This window comes from Helicoverpa armigera, chromosome 6 (assembly GCF_030705265.1).
Source record: "Helicoverpa armigera isolate CAAS_96S chromosome 6, ASM3070526v1, whole genome shotgun sequence".
Taxonomy (NCBI): Eukaryota; Metazoa; Arthropoda; class Insecta; order Lepidoptera; family Noctuidae; genus Helicoverpa; species Helicoverpa armigera.
This window is the reverse complement of record NC_087125.1, coordinates 1,734,897-1,756,848: the sequence shown is the minus strand read 5'-3', so window position 1 is coordinate 1,756,848 and position 21,952 is coordinate 1,734,897. Positions and strand designations below refer to the sequence as shown.

The window sequence follows — 21,952 nt, the reverse complement described above, 5'->3', positions numbered from 1 at the left end:
AATGAAACGCAAAATTTTCCGCTTTTCAAATTCGTTCAGAAGTGTTTATTTTTAATAAAATGCCTTTTTTTATATCCATCTTTTCATAATATGATTTAAAGCCATGAAGATAGCTTTTTCCTATTTTGATAGCTTTTGGAGCAATTTTAAATGAAAAATAAAACAAATACGTTTTATTAAACTTTTGTGTATTGCCTAAAATGCTTCGAAATTATAATGAAATTTCTGATCAAAAAAGAAAATCGTCAAAGCGCAGGCGCGAATACTTCAACTATTCAAAAATGGACATTTCCACTTCATCGTAGTAGTATGTACATAATTTGTCTTTAATTTTATTCTATAGCTTAGGATTTGTATTAAATAAGTATTTAAAATGTTAGGAAAACGTTACATTAAGGGAACAAAAACAAGCGTCTTTCGCTTTCGTGTTAATAACTGAAATGTTTCTGCAGGTATGTTGGTCTTGGGTGCACCACTGCACATTAATCAATAAATGATGAATGAGACTGCTTTAATCCAAAATGTTTGATTACAGGGTCGTGTTATAATTGTTTGGTTATCTTGGCTTATAGGAGGTATTTGCGGAGTTGTTATTTTGTTAGTTATAATTTGTTACTGCCGCCTAATGCCGCGTCATCAGAAATCGTTTGGTAACTAATTCGGATGTATTTTTTTATACATTCTTGTAAAGATGGATATTAACTGTAGTTATATTCTTTTTACAGATGAGCAATACCTTAAGGAAAATTATGCAATCAAAGAAAATCATGCATATACTAGTCAGGAAAATTATAGGATGAAACATGCTGAGGTAAGTGCTTCAACGTATTGAATCCAGTGGTGAATATACCGCAGTTCGCATTGTGAGCATAGATACTTATTTCTTCTTTTGAGATACTCCCTTATGTGCTACCCCTATGTCCTCTCCTTACGTATCCACATTTTAAGTACGGACAGCTTCAAAAGTCTCTCTTCAAAAATTTAACTGCTGTGTTGTCGATAACTGGGATAACAAGGGGTGCAGAAGGTGTACATAAGGCAAGTAAATTAGGCGACTAGGTACAGACGAGAGTGCATTGACCTACCTCTATCTGTCCTTAAAAGGTCAAAGTTTGATTGCTAAAACTAAACAGATTCGAGAGATTTTATTCACAAGGGAGTTTATAACAATAAATCCAAAGTGTATTCAAATTTTTTTATAAATGAAGCTTGTAAGCTTGTAATCATGAATGTGGAAGCTTGTTAATAGTAATTAGCACTACTTACATATATTATTTAATTGTGTTTAGTCCTGTAAGCTGTCTGTAAGATTAAATAAATGAATAAATTTTCCCAGGTACAGATCCAGCGACACACTCGCCCTGTGAGCTACGCGGGCGACGCGGGGTGTCGCGGTGGGCGCGCGGCGCACGGGTACGTCAACCGCGTGCCCGACGCAAGGGAACAGTGTGTGCAGTACGCTTCTAGCAGCAGTTAGTATCCATACTATTATACTAATCTATATAATAAAAAAATATTTCACCTGTTGGGAAGATACACTATCCCCGAGTAGGTACCATAGGCTATATTATGTAACAGAGCAATTTTCCCGGGGATGCGAAAGAAACCGCGAAAAAAGAGCCAATATTTGTTATTTATTCTGCTAGTTTTTTTGTGCCAAGTTCCACTCCACTCAATATATTTTACACTTGATTATTTTATACTTCCTTACTTATATCAATGCGAAAGTAACTCTATCGGAGGCCTCACCAAATAACTAAACAGGTGCTATAGTCTGAGAAAGGAAGTTGGCTTTTAGCTAGGTGCGGAAAGTAGTAGTAGTTATCTAGAAAGGGATGCGTGGGCAACAGCTAATGCAGGAAACAATTTTTTTTCCAGTGTTGGATGAAATAGACAACGCGGCAAACATAGACGCTCTGAAGACGAGGTCGCTGCCTGCCTTCCTCCGACCCAAGCCACGACCACTGTCCACAGAAGACGACCTGCAACAACTTTATGCTAAGGTAAAAAATACAAATATCCGAATTGAGAACATCTTCTTTTTTAGGAAGTCAGTTAAAAATACTAGTTTTTGAAATCAGCCATTTCGTTAAATAAGGCAAACGTTTTTCCCTCTCTGCCGCTTTACCAAGGCATAGGGATGTAAAAAAGAACGAAAGACAGAAGTTAGATTACACTGTTCAATTTGGAGGACCTGGCTACACACATTAGTGAAGGCCCTACATCCATATCTGATTGATAGCATATCTAAAAGAGTTCAATGCACTCATTCCAGGTGAATTTAAGCAAGAAATACAAGAACCGCATGCGCAATGAACACGCGGCGATCATCGCGCTTAGCAAATCCCACAGTCAGTTCTTTGATGCAGACGCCGTCATCGTCTACGACCAGAGAACAGCACTTTAGGAGGTACAGCGGACAAACAGACGAATAGCACGAAAAGGCAAATGTATTGATTTGAGTCTCGAAATTTTAGTCATCGAATTGATGGACTGGTAATTAAGAAATTTTACTGCAGTCCTTGAATTTATGTTTAAGAAAATTTAACGAAATATTACTTGTTATAGACAAATATACAACATGATTAGGACAATTTTATTATGAAAATGAATAGCAAAATTATTTTATAGGCTTCAGTTAAAATTTAATACGGCGCGGCCTAATAGCCGGGAACCCGATATGAAAAATATTAATTTGGAAATCAGTTGCATTTAGGACAAAAAAAGACTTAAAGAAATTGTACAATAATGAGAAGCCTATATCTAGCTAGACCAAAAACCTCACTAATCCTAAAAGGGATCAACAAGGGCTTATAATAATGACTATACTGCCCACCAAGCGCATTTAAGTATTTAATCCAAACGGGAACATCACATTAGCGCACAAGTTTTATACTAGGACTTTTAGCCAAAAGACCGCGGTCTCAGTAGACTAGTAGACCATTACTAAAGTCGCTCAAAACCTGCAAGTTTCCATTCTTAGAACTTTGATGGATCACAGACCAATAAAACATACAAGGAATAGACAATCAGAAAATTGTAATGACAGGATTTTCTGTTTCAAAATCCGAGACCCTACATATTTTACCGGATTTCTCGATGAGTAGAAGAAAGGATTTTTCATACATATAGGATCTTTGACATTTAGTATCTTCCAATTACCTACCCCTCCCTGATCTTACATATCTCTAGCAGTATTAAGTATAATGTACCGTGTATTAGAATTTCTACCGTATTACATAGTTTAACGCGCACAGTTGTAGCTGTAAACAAAACGTTTGAAATGCTTCAAGAAAATATTAATGAGACAAAAACATGCCATAAAATATGATTGATGTTCACTTATCTATTTCTTGAAACATTTCAAGTGTTTTTCAAATTCTTTGTATTTCCATTCGCAGTTTGATACAATTTCACATCGGAAAATATATTTTCTACAAATAATTTTTTACGTAAAAACAGTTTTCAAAATTGTTAAAACGAAAAAAGAACGATTTTTATTTTGAATAAATGATATTGGCGAAATTGTGATGGCAAATTGTGTGATAATTTTTGAAAACGAAATTGTGGCCTAATTATAACTTTTTTATGGGATATCAAAAAGTACAGTCGCCGACAAACCCTCTGAAGAATTTGAAGCTCAATACAGACAAAAAACTTCTTATCCTCTATCTATGGCTTATCTTCTCAGGCAGCCTAGATCTATAGAACGTTGCAGCGTTTGTGCCCGACTGTACTAGACTTCGTTATTGCGTGTGCGCATACAGGCTTTCTTGCCTTAGCTAAAAACAGACTAAATAACTGAAAATCTCCATTTATCAGAGGAATGTTGTGTGTGCACCACAACAAGGCGAATTTCTTAAGTTGTCTATGAATGTTGAGCTGTATCGAACTATTAATAATTGAATGTATTTTATCAGTAACCGTAGATTTGTTTATGGAAAATAAAGGTTTTTGTAATCATTGCTTGGTTTGATTTCAAGTATCACCTTCTATACCCATTTAACTAAGACAAACTTCAATGCATCTGAAACATCCAATCAAATCGAAGAACTTCTAAAATAACATTTTGCCCTTTATTTGAATTATTTAATTAAGAAACATATAAAAAGTAAATACCTACATTAATAATTAAAAATAGGTAGGTACATCTAAGTGAATAGGATTAACAGTACATATTCATAATTAAAAAACTAATAAATAATAACATGATACAAAACAAACACACATCATAATATTACAAAAATGCAGCACAAAAATACTCGTTGGAATGAGGAACGCTGTTTTCGCCCTGATGCACCTTCTTTGGGCCCGACCACTTTTTTGTAATACCAAAAATCGTTGACGGATGTCCCAAAGAACCCGAAAACCTCCTTGGTTCACTCGTAACTGATAGTTTTGGGTATGCCCATCGTACGAATGTTACCCAGGAGAACGCCTTCTCCACTCTTTCTTCGTTCATACGTTGCGTTCGGGCTACCTGCATAATGGCATCACCGCTCATCTTCCCTTACCTACTCCGTGCTCCCAAATTAACCAAATATAAGGGTGTTTTGACGTACCTAGCAATAGTTTCAATGGATAAACAGGTCAGTAGGTGCAAACGATCAATAGGTCAATAGGTGCGGAAGCTAGCAAGAGTAGGATAGGTCTTGAGACGTAGCAGTTCCAACTCAGTCTGAAGCATGACGATGGTGGAGTGGTTCGCTTGCACGTCGCGGATCAGACGACTACGCATCACGAGCGTCTCCATCCTGTGAATGGGGGAAAACTGTAGCTGATCGTTAGATTTTGTTGTCATCTTAAGCTGTATGAAAAAAAGGAATTGTTAAACTCGAGGTTACAAAAGATGTCAAATATTAATGATATAGAATGATATAGAGGTACGTTACATTTAGGTTCATCGTTCATGAAGAAGTAAAGACCATTTTGAAGATATGATATCAAGTACCCTACCTCTATAGGTACAGGGTCCTGTTCCTTAAAAAAGAAATCCCTTATAAGTTCGCTTTGTTTTGTTCCCGTATGTTTTATTTGTCCGTCCGTTACCACCATTTATTTTGACTACGAGAAGTAGCCACATGGGTGTACAGAAGAGCACTTCACAACACTATTTCCTTCTTTACCTGTTCCCCTGTTTCCAACAAAGGAATGAAAATAAACTATGATCCAAGTATTACCTCTTCTTAAAAACGCGTCGGATCCGGATAGGCTCGAGCGCGTCTTCATTGAGTCGTTTCTCCGATACCTGCACGTTGAGCTTCGTTATCAACTTCTCAACCTTGGCGGCTGCTGCTTCTATGCCTAGCAGTTTTAGCTGAAAATTACGGAACATCAGTTAAAACTATCTTTCATCGGAAATAGCTGTTCAAAATTAATTATACACATGTGTCGGTAACTTTACGTTAATTTCAGCGGTGATCGAGACCTTTCTGAATAATTATTTTTCGCATAGAACGTACGGCTAACGTATAGCCGTACTTTTGTTACTGTTAGGTACATGCTTTTCTTAGGAGAAAAGATTTATGGACATTCGCCTCCGTAAACGCAGTTTCAGATCTCCACAGGTCCAGAAATAATCACAATACTAGAAGTGCCTTTTCTAGATATTTATTTACACTTCTTTACCTGCCAGCTACATTGGTAACGTTTGTCTGTATGTCTGGTACCTCAAGTTCTCCAGCGCGGTGTATCTGCTCGTTGAGGATCTTGTTGACGGCCACCTTGGAGGCCTCGTTCTCCTTCTCCATGCGCACGTAGTCCTGCTCGTCCGTGTAGCCCAGCTCCTTGTTCTTCAGGTAGAGCTGTAGCTCTTTCGGGATCTAAGGGTATGGATGGTGAAGAGTACATTTTGATTGTAAGTTAATCTACGTATGTACTTATTACTCCCCTATGTATGTTTTCCCTTATATATTCCTGTTTACACCCTTATGTACTCCCGCATTTATTCAACTTCACAATTTAGATGTTCTTATTTATTACACTTCCCTTATGAACTCCCCACCCCCCATGTTCTCCCAAGAGCAGTTCCCACCTATGTATTCCGTCATGAACCTGAATTTAATTAATGTGAATGTATGTAAATTCTCAACCATGTCGGACTCGGAGTCTCTTATGAAGGCTGGATCCGCCATAGTGACGTGTCTTGCTACAAGTTCCTACAGTAATAGTTAGTTACCCTGAGCCTCTGATAGGAATAGAGTTCCTGCTGCATGTGTCGCAGCTTCATCTTCATCTGCGCGTGCTCCCACTCCTTGGACAGGATGCCCTTGCGGAAGTCCATCTGTTTGCGCATCATGCGAAGCTTCATGGCACCCACTTTCTGTTCATAGGAAATCAAAAAGCGTAGTGATTACATTGTATCAGGCTACGTGTTCCTCACGACCAAAAAGAAATCTCACTGTTTTAAAAGATGCGTTCTCGACAGTCAATGTAAGATCGTGATCAAAAACGATGTGAGGCAATTGCTAATCCATACAGTTTCTGAATTTTATGAAACAAGTAATAAAACTTGCTGAAAAAACTTCTGAAACAACACTTTTTGGGAAGTCGTTCAAGAATAGCAAACTTAAAAAATATATTTGAAGGGCCATACGTTACCAGTATGAGATTGTTAATCTTCTCGATGTCCTCTTTAGGGATAAGCGTCGCATCGTCAAAGTCTTCCATGTGACCAGTCGTCACAATCTCCACCTGCCCTGCTGGCAGTACCAACTATAACAATAGGTACGTTATACGTAATATCACGTAATATGAAACCACATAACGCAGTATATAATGAGAGCTACCTTCCTACCTTATAGAGTATCTCATAGAAGATAGCGTTGATAAAGATAACAAGTCATTTATTCAAAATAGGCTGAAAATCAGCATTTTATCAGCCCTTCACCACTTCCTATGTGTTTTAGCTGGGAAGAAGAAGTGGTGGAACAAACTCCCCAACAAAACAATTCTATCCGTATGGTTTGAAGAACCGTATACAAAATATTATTATGTGACTTTGAAATAAATACAAAAAAATATACGATCCTTACGAGTATATGTATCAAGTAGTAGAATTATACCTGTATAGTTTTGTTCCTAGCGTCGAGCTCGACGTTCTCCCGGTGCAGCACGATCTTGGCGTGGCAGGTGGCGAGGTAGCTGCGCCGCGCCTGGATGGCCTTGCTCCAAACATTTTGAGCACTGTCCACGTACGTCATCTCTTGGACCAGTGCTCGAATCTACGGAAAAATGGTTCTTTGAGGGTTTAGGGATCGATTGTTGGGTTGGATCCCTAATTGAGCATTGCCTCTTCTGGTCGGGGTGCAGGGGGCTAAGAGAAACACGGAGTACGGATACTAGATATACTTTACGTAAACTGCCAGAGAGAACCGTTCACTCGGACCAGTGCGCAATAACTGTCCGTTGCTAGCATGCCTCACGCTCTCACACGTTTTTGCTTACCTTGCACTCTGCCATACATACTTACATGTGTACCTACATTACTCATTGCCCATTAGAAGATTCATCATCCTCCTGCCCCAATCCCATGCTTCAAAACCTTAACCTTACAACATGATACTAATTCCTCCCTCCTCATCACACGCTCATACCAAGACAGATATATATAATTATTTATTCTGTGAGGATCATTCATTTTTATTCAGTCTGATGGTTTATTTAGATTATCTATTATAAACAACGTACCCTAAGCTCGTTCTCAGTCTTGACCCTTCTTAGCTTGTTCATGGTGGTCCAAATGTGTTCGTCCATTACTGTCGGCATGTTGCTGATCTGCTCCAACTGCTCCATCCTTTATCAAAGTAGAACTGTTATATGTATGACAAACTTATGCAGAAGGGGTGATGACATGATAGATGACGAATGATGAAGAACGACAAAGGGTTTGAGTCTGTTGTAAATTTTTGACGTTAAAAAAATGCTGTTTTGCAGCCAAGTTTGAATAAACGATTTGTGATTTGATTTGACGAGATACACCAAAAAAAGATTGAAAGGTGACATAAGTAAGAAGGAATCTAATGTAGGTACAATGAGAACGCAATCATTTGTCGATTGCCCCAAATAATTGCGAACCAAGGAAAACGAAGAAGCAAAATCAGAAAATGTTAAAATCTGATTTTGCGGAGATTTTTGTAAAGATGGGTCTAATGATATTGATGGTGAGTATATGGTGATGTGGTACCCCTTGAGGAAGTCGACGCAGTCAGGATGCAGCAGCAGCGGGCGGACGCCGGAGGCGACGGCATGCGCCAGCTCGTACAGCACGACAGGGGTCAGCGTAGCACGCTGGTGCCACTTCGGACGCTTCCTGCACAGAGAATAAACACATAATTGCCTGGTCTAGCTGCTGCAAGCGCGGCTGCTGAGCACTAGGTCTCGGGTTCGATTCCCGGGTCCTAAACACGTATATGTCGGTCCTGCGCCTGATCTCTCTCCGGTCGTGTCGGATTACCGTCCCATCGGGCTATGAGAGTGAAGGAATATTAAGTGCTCCTGTTTCTGCTCAAATGCTTGTGCTAGCACATCCGCCCTAGCAGATAACCGGCTAGGAGGATATCATGAATAAATACATACAGATCTCGTTATGATTAACCATTTGAAGTCTTCCCTAAACGCAGTAGTCTTTTGGCCGTACATTTTGGCTAACGTGAAAGGACTGTGGCCAATTTAAGAGCGGCAACTTGACGGAAATTTTACCTTATTTCTGAGAAGTCCGTTAAAAAACAAACCTTCAGCAATGTGGCCCCTACGTAGTGTATTTAAAAAACTTGTTTTCTCGTAGATATACCGAAACTTACTTGAAGAACTTATAAGCCTGTTCAATAATGATCGGCGATAGATCAGGGAAGTGGTTCTTGAAGGTTTTCTCCATCGTCTTGTCCTTAGCCACGAGCACCTCGTACGCGGCCTGGCAGTCAGTACTTTGCTCCTGTATGGCTTGTAGTTCCACGTTCAGCTCTTCCACCTCGCGCTCGAAGTGAGCTATATCCTCCCTGGTCAGAAGAAGCTACTTTGGAAACCTGATTGTTCTGAAGAGAATTCTACCAAAGGGAAACTGGGTTGAGGAGGTCAGGACAGTCTTTCCTTGTATGGCATTAGTATTCAGCTGCCTCCGGTAAGACTGTAAACCGGACCCAACGTAGACGGAAAAAGGCTAAGCAGATGATGATAATCAGAGACCAAAGCTAAGATTATATTACAGACCAACTAGCTTCCGCCCGCGGCTTCACCCACGTGGTGTATTAATCCGGGGTATCACCTATCTACATACCAAATTTCAATCAAATCGGTCCAGCCGTTTTTGCGTGAAAGAATAACACACATACATCCATACATTCTCACAAACTTTCACATTAAAAGTAGTAGGATTCGTATTCGGGTATTCATAGGATAGTATAGGATTGGAACAGACCGTAACTACAATAAGCTTATAAATAGGTACTTACAATAATAGACAAATGTTTGTTGCAAATACCTCATAGACTCTATTTTCTCAGCCATCTCAATCCTGTCCAGGTTGGTTCTGCGTAGGCGCATCAGATTGAGATTTTCTTGACCAATGACAGAGTCCACTTTCAGTTTTGTTAACCACGTCTCTCTCACCTATTGACAGAATGAGCTGATGAAGATTTTCTGACTCAAAGACATTATTATTATTACAAGTGAAGACTTTATAGTATTATCACAGATTACTATAATAGTTACTGTATCATCTTTAACCCATTTTCTCAAGTTTAATGCTAACTAAACTTGTTCCGGTAACATTAAGGCTTGGTATCGATGGTTACGGATAAAATGTCAGTTAATTATCTGACAGTTAATGTTATTTACCAGATAAAGGCTTCTCCAGATAAAGATCTTATAATTTCTGCCAGATATTCTGTCAATTGCACAAAAGTCCGTTAAAGTTAAAGCTTCTTTAAATCTATTGCCGACTCTTTCTTTGTCAACAATATAAAAAGTGTCAGCAATAGATTTAATGAGAACTTTAATGGAGCTTTGTGCAACTGATGGATTCGATCCGAGACCTGTGAATTATATTATAGTTTCTCTATAGAAGTTCCTGAAAGGTTATCTGACAAAAGTGTCACCAGGGACTACTTTAGTAACTGGTGAAACTGGTCGTTAGTTGTACCTTCTGGTTAAACTTGACGATGCCTTCATTGAGCACTTGCGACAGCTTGGCGTACTCAGCGTGCAGCATCTTGCGGTACTTGTCGCGCTCTTCGTTGCGGAACGCGACTTTCGCTTCGTAGTCGAAAACTAAGCGTAGGTCGTCTTCGTTGAAGTTCTCTGGTTCTTTGTCTATCTGTGTAAAGAGTGGGCAATGAATATGGTTTAATATTAAACATTGGATAAAGGCAATGCACAGATTCCTAAGTTTTTAAGCCTCTTTATAAACAAACAAATTAGAGAGGTCTTTTTGTCTCTAGTTAGACTATCAAAAAAGGATTGAGTGCCCGTTAAGGATTAGGACCGCATTTCTGCTCTCAAAATCAGTCATCAGATACCATGCCATGTATGATATTAATGCTCAATCCTTCTCCATGTGAGAGGAGGCCTGTGCCCAGCATTGGGATCATAAAAAGGCTGTAACGAACTTACCATGCATTGCGGCATCGGAATAGGTTTCTTGATCTCCTCATGCCACAACTTCTCGAGCACTCCGTCCATCATCTCCATGAGCGCTCTCTCGCGGAAGTCGTCTTTGGGCCCCGGGTCTGGTGGTACTATCACTATCTGGCTCGGGCTTATGTATGGCTCAATCGAACACTAAAGACGAAAACACTTTCTTAAGCTTTGGATCAATCAATTGGTTAAGAATTGTTGTATGCTTTAAGAGTCCCCTGATAGAATATTTTTCTACGACTTTAATGTCTGAAACTTATGCTAAGAGGGGATTCTCGGTCGATAGGATCAAGTTGATTTTTGAAGATTTCCTTACGTTATCAATTTTGCCAATGCACACCTGCCGAAAGCCGCATTAAGAATATCGTTAAAATAAATTACTTATGCATTTTAATTAACTTACTAAGTTAACAATTCCTTAAAATAAATGACCTAGCTAGACATATCTCTTACCTCTTCAGGCTCCACTTTAATAAGTTTTTCCACATGTTCCTCTTGTCTCCACTCCGGATCTTTGATTTCTATCTTCAGATGATGGAAGCTTCCTCGCAGATCAGACAGTTTATTGAGCTCTGGAAGATTCCAGTCAAATTTAAAGTTCAATGCAGTTTCAAATGAATTTAGATGTTGTTTAAAAAAGTCCTTCTACTGTCAAATAATTTTGTAAATCGGTTTGTATTTCGGAAAAAAAAACACTCGTGGCTTCAGTTAGGTCATAAAGGTAAAAAAATAGTAGGTATATAAGAAAAATAAATAACCTTCAATGATGAAGCGTAGCCTCGAGTTCCTCTCAGCGACGAGGCTCACCTCTCTCTTTTTCTGGACCATCAGCTCGTCAAACTGCTTGTTGAACCAGAACCTCACGTTTTGAGTGTTCAACTGCAAAACGACATAATCAAAATTGGATAATGCTAATTTATGTTCAACTTCATTGTCATCGTCACTGCAATTTGTCATGGATGGGTTATCAATTCCCTTAATCTTTCTGCCTGGCAAAGTTCCAAATGCGACGTCTTATCGAAACCCATTCAATGGAACCGTAGGAGAGTTAGACACCCGCGCACTAAGCAGCCAGGCTGCTTCAGCCAGAATATTTGCGCAGCCAGTTATAGCAGCCAATCATCGAAAGTCATCTTTTTAAAGTTCGGAAACACGTCTGGCTGCTATACTAGTGCGTGGACACTGACGGTGGCAGCCACATACATTTGCCTACACCCGCTGGCTGCCGTGCGATCAGGAGCGTTGTGTTGGTTGCCGCAGCATACAACGTTATGTTTTACTAGCTGCCGCAGTCTGGGTGCCTAGTGCGCGGGGGGCTTTAGAGTGCATGGTAACCTTGACGATGTGGTAGAGCCAGTTCATTTGCAGGAAGCTGAAGGCCTGCGTCTGCGGCAGCATGTAGGGCGGCAGCGGCACGAGGCGGTGCGCGTTGGTGCCGCTGAGCACGTGCGGCTGCACGGCCACGTCCACCGCCACGTCCGCCGCGCTGTCCACGCTGCGCCGCGCCTCGCGGAACGAGTTCGCCGACTCCTGCTGCTGGTTGCTGCGGTTTCTGTATAGCACCATCACAGTATAAATCATATAATTCGTGCACGGCCGATTTCAGCCACAGCGGCAATTCTCATATAAGGAGATTAGACTTTGGAGTTAGTATTTGCGCAGGCACAAGTGTACTCACTATTCCTTCACTCTCTGCACCCGATAGGACGGCAATCCGACACGACCGGAGAGAGATCAGGCGCAGGGCCGATCAATCAATCAATTATTATTTACTTCTCATAATCAAATACATGAATTTGGTAGTTACAAATTGCATTAACTTAGAGACTGGTGTCCGATTTAGATTAATCTTGACGAATAACTAGAGAACACCAGCCTTAATCTCCGCCGAAACAAAAATCTTAAATCTTTGAACGTGCTTTAAATGCTTTTGCAAAGCTTGCCACTACAAATATTCATTTATTCAAAAACAATATAATAATTAAAGACAGTAAGTATTCTCACCCGCCAACACTGGCAGCAGAGATGACAGCAGACTGCGCGGGTAATGCATCATCCAGGGAGTGTTCCACCCAGGGTCGGAACAGGTCGTGATCGTTCTCCATCTCTATTGTACGGAGTGCCTCGATCTGCTTGAGTTCGGGCCACGCGTCGCGTTGTGACGGCAGTATTGCAAAGCTCTCCACCTGAGCGAAGTTGGGAATCTAGCACTTGTTTGTTAAGTTAATGTTAAGGATATTGCAATTGCAGTAGTGTAAAATTTATAACTTTGTTAAGAAGTATATTGTGGTATCTCTTAATTGCGTAATGAATGATAGCGGTATTTTGTTCCACAATTTAGGGATAGGTACTGTTTTATTAACCAAATGAGCATCAGCTTTCAAATTACCGCCGTTGTTCAAATTTGCATATAGACCTCTGCTTATGGTATGGTTATCATTGCAGTAATATAGTATAAACCACCCTTACTTCTTCAGTGTTGAAAAATAGCAACCTTTTCTAAATGACATAAAGATAAAAACTACTTACATGATAATGGCTGAATATAGCGAAGAGCTTGACCCTGGGCTTCAGCATGGTGTCCCAGCACGTCTTCTTGATCCACGCCGTCACTTTGTCTTGTGCGCGGATGCGGGCTTCCGTCATCAGACGGATCTCTTCACGTTCTTTCTCGGCCTGTGGATAGCAGTATGTAATATGAACCTAGTTATTGTCTTTGAAAGTGCTTCAGTATTTACCGCTTTGAGTCTCTCCTTCTTGGCTTCCTGATGCAAGTTGAACTCTGATAGCGAGAGCTGATGCAGCGGTCGCTCGTTTAGATTCTCTTCCAGAAGAGTAACCAGCTTGTGTTGCAAAGAATCGAACACTTTTAGAACCTCGTCCCGTTGACGTTTATAGTCCATAGATTCTTCGTGTACTTTCTTATCTTCTTGTACGTCCAGGTAGTTCTCTGTAAGATGTTGAAATGATGTAAGAAAGATACTGGTTCAGGGACCTTATGTATTTTCAGTTTATTGTAGAAGATTGTTTCTAGCTAGTGGTTGGAAGTCAAGATTGAAATACTGCTAAATTCAAAGTGAATATTCTGTTGTCTTAAATCTGCTGTAGATTAAAGGAAACTTAAAATTCCTTAAACAAAACTCTTTTAAACCCAGGGTTCGACATGAATCTAAATTGAATCAGTTCACAAGTTCTTTTTCAGAAGTTTATTTGATATACAAGAGCACTCACTATCAGTAGGATATATAATATTGATGGGTTTATTCCGGTAGTCGTAGACGACCGGTGGGGGTGGGGTGTGCGGCATGTCGGTGTGTCGGCGGCGGTGCAGCGGCGTCAGCGCCATGGTGCCGCCCGCGCTCACGTGCAGCACCATGCGGCCCTCGGCGTCCGTCACGGCGGACTTGATGCCGCCGCAGTAGCGGTGCGTCACTGTCAGCTTCACGTCTACACAACATCACATCAGAAAAATGTCTTGTTGTATTCAGGCTGTGTCAAAATACACTAAAACACTGGTCAGCTGCATCCGGTTATATTGGAAGCCGACCCCAACATAGTTGGGAAAATGCTCGGAAGATGATGATGTATTCAGGCTGTGTATTTCAGTGACAAAATTAACAACGAACCTAAAAAAAAGGCAGAACAGAACCCCAAAACTGTTTTTTTATACAAATTATTATTATAATTATTATTTTATATAAATTAGGGTAGATTTAGGAAACTTGCAATATCAAAAGCAAGGACGAATGAAGCCCTTAGAAAAGATTATGAGCAGATCCAAGCGACATGGTTGGAAATTCAGATTACTTACGAGAGTAATGAGGGGAGGACCCTAAATGAGTACATAGGGATACTAGGTACATAAGGAATAGCTATAGATGTGTTAGGGGTAATACATAAGGGAGTAAACAGGTATGGGGAGTACAAAACAGAAATGTGCGATGTCACAAGTCGCTGTTCAAATAAAAAAAGTTGCTAGATGGTTTGCCAGTAATGTAAATAAAAACCACGGTAAGATTCTTGGAAAGCCTTTTAATAAGACTTACCATATGAATCGGGGGCATTCGGCGGCCGTAGTATGACGGTGCCGTCGTAACCGAAGGTCAGCAAGGCATTCGCGCTCCGGTAGCCATCGAACTGCTTGATGTCGTGACCAGAGTCGATGATGGGGCCCATCTTTACGGAGACAGTCATGCCTTTCTGAAAAGCAATTTACATTTTTGTGTTTTAAAATTAAAATAGGAGGTTACATACGCCACCCATCTTATAAGGATATGAACGATTGATAGATTCCTGTGGAAAGTAAACTGTGTAGATAGAGATACAAAAAAGCAAATAAGTAGTTTAAAAACCAAAAAACACGCTTTTTATACCGTTTCCTAGCTTGTCGTATTGGCATAAGAACTCAGAACGCCAAATTTCATTCTATCCGAAGACCTGGAAGTGGGTCAAATTGAGATTCCAAGATTTTCTTACATAGTTTCATACATACAGGTCGACCTAATAAAAGCATGTTAAAAATAAGAGGTAAGTAAAGTAAATCTACAGAACATTATCAGTAGATGTTAGGGATACTGTGAAAGTAGCATGTCCTCACGTCTCCAGACAGCTTGAGCACGTGCATCTGCTTGCTGAGATGCGGGATGGCGAGCATGGTGTCCTTGGTGCTGAGCGGCAGCAGCCGGGAGTACGGACCCTGCATCTTGCCAGCAAACTTGTTGTCTTTGCCCGTTTCAGCGTTCACGCAGATTATGCGCTCCCCTGGTAGAAGACGTTGGTCATAAATACTTCTAACTTTATTTTTCTTTAGTATATTTAAAAATAGCTCTAGGTAAAGACCAGCAATGAATCTATTTCAGTGTCAGTGCAATTAAGCAAATTCAAGAAACGAAACGAAAGCAAACTTAAGAAGGTTCTTCTTAATAAAGGTTAAAAGTTCAAAAAGCTAATTCAGTGTTTACCAATGCTATATTTCTCGGAGAAGAGCACGAGACTGAAGCAGCGCATGTCATTTCCCACCTTCATGAGGAAACAGTCTGCCAAACCTCGGCCCAGCTCCGTGTAGCGCATCAAATTCAACTTATAATCTTCGGAAATCTAGATAATGTTAAAAAGGTTAGCTAGAGTGAGAGCACCTTGGAGTCCACATTATATTATATGAGAATCTTCTAGACTAATGGCTAAAATTACTGCATCTTTAAGTGGGTTTTTCAAGTAGCGATAATTTTGGATCCGGTTCAGCTTTACCAATCTGCCTTTGGGACGAGGACAAAGTGTAAAGAGTGTGTAGCTGCAAAATCTCACCTTAAAAATAAAGATATGTCCCGCCGACATAGCGGCGGCAACTAAAAATCTTCCGTCGGGAGAAAACGCCACCAGCGACACTATCTGATGCGTCAAACTCATATGGGACTGTTTCTTCAGACCTTTCTCAAGGTCAAAAGTCCGCAGAACTATACCAAAGTTGCCTTGTAGGTCACCGAAGATCGCTAACAATGGTTCTACTGGACTCGCTTGAAATGATACGTCGACACCCTTAATTATTTTCATGAAGACCTAAAATATCCAAAAAAATATCTAAGAGATGAAAATTGGAACTCCAAACGAATGTTACAGAGGAAGTTCTCACATATTTCTGATCGTAGGTCTTGAAAATGCATAATATTCCGGAATCGTTCATCAATGCGGCGTATTGGGCATCAGGCGCTAGCAGCTGGACCTTAGTAATATTTCTGTAACATAATAAATGCATTGTGCCTGGTCTGCTCACCTATAATTTAAGTATGGGACTTTTTTAGAAATAACTAATATACCGAATACGTTAACCGTAATGGCTTTTGTTAAAAAAAATATAGTTAAACCGAGTTAAAGTTGATGTTGCCGTTTTTCAGTACTGAAGCTGTTAGGCATTCAAAAATGTACCTCTGTTTGACGGTGAACAAAACAACTTCGATCTTGTCTTCAGAATCCGCCATGATCTTATAGACGAAGCCGTTATGTGTCCACATGGTGGCCATGTCACAGAATGAGTTACTGACCAGGCGCTCCACGTCTTCTTCTGGCACGAACGTCCACTCCGCCTTCCAAGTCTTACCGTCTTTTTGTTTGCGAAGGAACTGCATGTTGGGATGGGAATGGAAATGCGTTTGTACAAGAAAAACCGAAGTATTAAGAAAAGTTGACAATAATCGACGCAGTTATTAGGACTTTTTTTACACGCTTATTTCGTTAGATACAAAACCCAAAAATATATCTTCTCAGTTTTTAACAGACTGAAAAGTCTTAAGTATTAAAGTTGTTAGTCAACTCACCCGTAAGTTATTATCCGGTCCGTAGATGAGCAAACCATTGAGGAAGGAACAGATACTGGTCTTCCGTTCACCTTCCAATTTCTCTGACCACTCCAGTGTTCTGATCATGGCTATACCGTCCGAACCCATCTGTGGTATCAGTATCTTACATAAGTAAAGTATTCATCATACCACAAAACTGTAAAAATCTTGTAGACTTGCTCAAGAGTAAAATAGCCATAGTGCAAACTTCAGAGTCTTACATTGTACAAATTAGCCCTAGCGTCAATAGCATAAAGCTGCCCTTCCAGACTCCAGCAGATGTCGACGAGGACAGGCTCCGTGGCCTCCCACTCTTGCACCTCCTCTTTGGCCCTCTTCATCAGGAAGCACTTCTTGTAGCAGCGCGCCACTTCCCACACAATGAGGCCGGCGCCCCAGCACTGGCACAGCAGCATGTGCGTGCGGCTAGCCCTGGGTATCATATTTTATGGAGTTAAAGTAGCAGAGGACATCATAAGCAAGGAAATAAACAACAACTGAAGATAGCAACTGATACAGACAGAATATTATGTTACTTGTGAGATGATGGCAAATAGAAGAGTATAGAAGGAGAAAACATGCTGCGCTGACCCCAAATAAAATTGGGATAAGGGCAGGAGGATGATGACAGACATATAAATGGTTCAAAAGTCACAGAAGTGGCTCACATGTAGATCTGATTGCGCCGTACGGGGCCGGTTTCCACGCTAATGAGGCGGTTGTTGGTACGCCAACACCAGATGCTGAGCACGTAGTTTGGGAAGCCGCTGAACCCAGCGATCAGGTCACTCTCCATCATGCAAACTGCCTTGTACCTTTTCGCATCCGGGTCTGAAATATCGTGGCGACTAGGCTTTAGGGATTATCAGAACAAAGGGTAGATCATAGGAATGGCGGAAACCTACCTTCATAATTTTCAGTTAGGTTCAAGTAAGATCAACTTTAGTTTACCTTTCAGTTCGGCCAATAAAAAGAATTTAGGATACGTCATTATAAGTATTCTGGGGTTCTTCGACTTCTCTGCGAAGGCGAACATAAAGGATCGATGACCTGAAAAAAAAAATGAAAAAAGTAGAAGGCTGAACTTGATTCCCTTCTCTCTGGAGTGATTCTACGTTTTTAAAACTGTTTTATTTATGTACGTACCAGCCAAAGCGTCGACGCCATCGCCTTTAGCTTGGTCGTTAGCAACATAAACAATTTCAGTATTCATTCTGTAGTTGAAGAATATAATGTAAATGTCGTGGGCGACAACGAACACGTCCTTGCCAATAAACGTCATCAAATCTAGACGGTGAGGGTTGACCCATCTGAAGAACAAAGAATTATGGTTTAGGATGGGTACACCAGCATAACGATAGGGGATGACAAGGTGAATGGTAGACTGCCTGTTGTACCAAAAAATGGCCAGGAGTTAGTAGGTACCTACTCATATTCTGGCATATTCTGGCAAATAAATAAATTTGCCAGAATATGCCAGATTTCTCATATTCTGGCAAATAAATAAATTTCATTTCATTTCATTTCATTTCATTTCATTTCATTTCATTTCATTTCATTTCATTTCATTTCATTTCATTTCATTTCATTAAACATACGAGTAGCATTGAGTTTTATCAGTTTCTATAATTTAGAAGGAAAACGAAGATAGGCGAGTTATGCCCGATTCGTCATTTTAGTGATTTGGCATCCATAAAAAACGTGTCCCAGTTGGTCATTCAATAAAATATTTTATTTTGCTTAGTCCCAATTGGTCATCCGTACTTTATTTTGTAAAAAGTACTGTCAACAAGATAAGCTTTACAATATTGTAATATGTTTTTTTTTATTTATTTTGGTTATGTTTTTTCCGAATATTGCAAGACGCTATTAATAAAATCGCGATTTCAAAGGCGTCACACACCGCACGGCCAAAACCAAAGTACCAGGATCGCATAAATCAGATGAGTAATATACCAATCAACGAGTGTCCATGAAACTGCCCACCGTGTACTAGGACCGCATAACTTAGGAGTATAGCAGTCAAGAGTGTCAGGATTTTACGTTTTTTCCTAATTGTAGATAAATATACCAATTTACACCATCATTCATCATTTTTATGTATACAATCTCTTTGCTAGTTATGGGCCCCTGGTACTTTTGTTACCGGCACAAAAAGTATAGAGTCACATTTTCGGGTTTATAAAATGCCCATGTTGTCTTCACCTGTGTTTTAATGTAAGTTTTATTATATTTATATGAGAGCTATACCTTTACCTACATCGAAGTTTTTCATTTAAAATTTCTTCTAACACTTTTATTTCTGACGGTACTCTGATACGTGAAATTTTATGCGGGTGACGAATCGGAACTCAAAATTTAAATATTACATTATTTATTTTGCTCGAATGACCAATTGGGATTTGGTGTATGGAAAAAATAGTTGGTGACCAATCGGTGCTAATGACAAATTGGGAATAACTCAGATAGGCAAGTACCGAGGTAGGTAACAGTTATTAAGTCATAATATTTATTTATTTAATTTTCCTGACCGCAAAATAAGTTGCATCATAAGGCCGTAATAGCCGTTGCAAAAAAACAACAACTATAGTTCGGCCGCTCAGAGAATGCGTTTCTGACACATCGCGATTGAACTGACGACGTAACTTTGTAATGGCGTTGCAGTACGATAAAAATATTTTTGCTGGTTGTTTATCGTTTTAACAATTGTTGAGCATTAAAACAACATTATTATATCAATAATAATCAATGAATGTTGTAATTTTGTGCCAAATTGAGTGTCAAATAACTTGGTAAACAATATTTTTCTAAATCTATACTGCGCTATTACAAGGTTATGTCAGCGCTTTATATTTGTAGTGCTGTGCTAAAAATAACAGGCAAGTATCGTAATCTATTCTGGTTGATGGTTCTTATACAGTTATACTTATAATATAAAATAATACGTTTTGTTTTTCTTTTTAAGAATTTGAAAATAATGGACTATAGGATAACTTTTATGAAATATAAAAATAAAACTATGATCAAACTGAACGCGCGAAAGAAAGTAGCATTTTTATATTTAGGTTGAAAATGGTAACCCCAAATGGCATCATGGGCCGTCATTTTGTGACGCTAAATAGTCATTTGTTGTCGTTTCGTGCGCTAAGACTAAGTGCCCTGCCTCATTAGGACGCCAATGGCGACGTCGCCGGCTACGTATCCAAGCAGTTAGTATTGAAATGTATGGAACCTAACTCACTTGGCGACGGTTTGGTAACGTCGCCAAATTGGAGGCGTGGCCACGAGCTACAGTTCCCTATGTGGCTTCTGGCTACCGTGGCAACTTGGCGACGTGGCCACAGTAGCCACAATAATGTACACGGTAAAGCGCACCTCCCTCACACAGTCGCCAATGTGGTCGCCAGTCAGCTTGCAATTTCTTGAGCGACGACGTAAACAATTGACTGTCGAGACGCTATGGCCACTCGACTTGGCGACATTTGGATGCCAGAAGTAGCCAGACCTGTGCCGCTGGCGACGTCGGCATGGCGTCCCAGTGAGGTAGAGCTCTAAAAACCTGATTTTGGAAGATTTTGACCGAGATATCAGGATTGATTCTGTTATTGATAATACCTAATATACACGTAATATACACGTAGGCGAAGATGATGATGAAGACACCACCTCCTCAAGCGAATCGGAGTCTGATTAACATTCTGTACGCACATTCAATTCAATGTACTTACTTTATTGCATAGAAATACAGATTGTAACTTTGTAACAAAGAATAAATAAAACGCGATTTTATTATATGAATATTACCTTTTTTTGGTTTCCACTTAAATAACTAAAATATAAATTTTAAATGATTCCGCCAATTTAAAACGAAAATAATCTTAAAATAATGCGGCGGTTTATTTTGGGGGAACGGTAACGAACTCAGTCTTATGTTGTGCCCATCACTAGTCCTGACTAACTGATAGGTGTCAGGAACGCATTCTCTGAACGGCCGAACTATAAGTAACTTGAGCTAATTTTGTAGGTCCCAACTATACATAGGAACATCTTCCTTCTTTGTTGAACGAGTGATTCATTACATGAACGCATGTTGCAGCCTCTAAGTATAAATTCTTGATAATCAAGAACAAACATGTAATTGATTCTAATTGCGTTTGTTTTTTTATCGCCCTAAAAGGGTGACTCATGACGGAGGGCTTAACCGGCCCATTATGTTGAGCGTTCAATCGTCTTGTACGTTCCATTATGTTCTTGATGATTTTCGTTCCCATAATAGTATATACAAAGAAACAGATAACTACCTAAATTATTTAAGTAGATACATATATTTAGGTTCAATATTCTAAATTAATCAAATGCTTTTTTGAAGGCATGTTTTCTGTCTTTGATCAGATTTCATTTTGGTCCTGCGCCCGATCTCTTTCCTGTCGTGACGGATTGCCGTCCCATCGGGCTATGAGAGTGAAGTAATAGTGAGTGCACTTGTGTCTGCGCCAATGCTCGTGCACTTTAATATGTACTGAGCTGGCTGATCTCCTTATATATGAGAACGGCCACCGTGATCGAAATCGGCCGCGGAAGGCATTATTAGATTTCACCTTTATCCGTTTCTAGCCGGATAAAAAGTAGCTCATTCTCCAGAACCTATCTATGTTTAATTTATGTCGATTCAGCCGTTAGGCGTGAAAGCGACTGTACCTACTTGGTCTCAACTCAAAGTATATTACTTTCGCATGTTTTATGTTAGTAAGGATAGGCACGGATAACATTATTATAATGTAGAATTACCTCACGTTTGGGTCGTATTCACCAACATCTTCCTCGTTTTCTTCTTGTATCATTTGTGATGTCATTTTGGATGATCTTTTGATTGAATTTATTTGAATTTAATTTTTTAGCACGATTGTGATCAGCTCTCAACAACAAATAAATTGTTTTTGGTGGTGCACGATGCTAACTAAATTTTAATAACAGTAACAGCTTTCGTT

The 21,952-nt window shown here is 39.8% G+C and overlaps 2 protein-coding genes across 2 annotated transcripts; one reads left to right on the top strand and one right to left on the bottom strand.

The window, feature by feature from the left end:
• The first annotated feature begins 266 nt into the window (after window positions 1–266).
• Window positions 267–3,963, top strand: LOC110380987 (uncharacterized). Its single transcript, XM_021341163.3, has 6 exons — window positions 267–452; window positions 536–650; window positions 726–811; window positions 1,337–1,472; window positions 1,879–2,003; window positions 2,276–3,963. Exons 1-6 carry the CDS (start codon window positions 441–443, stop codon window positions 2,405–2,407), a joined length of 606 nt encoding a protein of 201 aa, XP_021196838.1. The 5' UTR covers window positions 267–440; the 3' UTR covers window positions 2,408–3,963.
• Window positions 3,964–4,131: 168 nt separating this feature from the next.
• Window positions 4,132–21,931, bottom strand: LOC135117030 (cilia- and flagella-associated protein 43). Its single transcript, XM_064035343.1, has 31 exons — window positions 21,753–21,931; window positions 18,111–18,274; window positions 17,916–18,014; window positions 17,633–17,795; window positions 17,186–17,396; window positions 16,944–17,072; window positions 16,555–16,748; window positions 16,262–16,364; window positions 15,937–16,188; window positions 15,594–15,729; window positions 15,230–15,393; window positions 14,679–14,832; window positions 13,864–14,079; window positions 13,371–13,582; window positions 13,162–13,308; window positions 12,637–12,818; window positions 11,968–12,184; window positions 11,391–11,511; window positions 11,086–11,204; window positions 10,609–10,776; window positions 10,139–10,312; window positions 9,479–9,606; window positions 8,802–8,996; window positions 8,186–8,311; window positions 7,690–7,795; window positions 7,065–7,223; window positions 6,601–6,714; window positions 6,179–6,322; window positions 5,670–5,822; window positions 5,181–5,317; window positions 4,132–4,754 (listed from the first exon to the last, which is right to left on the bottom strand). Exons 1-31 carry the CDS (start codon window positions 21,815–21,817, stop codon window positions 4,616–4,618), a joined length of 4,791 nt encoding a protein of 1,596 aa, XP_063891413.1. The 5' UTR covers window positions 21,818–21,931; the 3' UTR covers window positions 4,132–4,615.
• Between the last annotated feature and the right edge of the window lie 21 nt (window positions 21,932–21,952).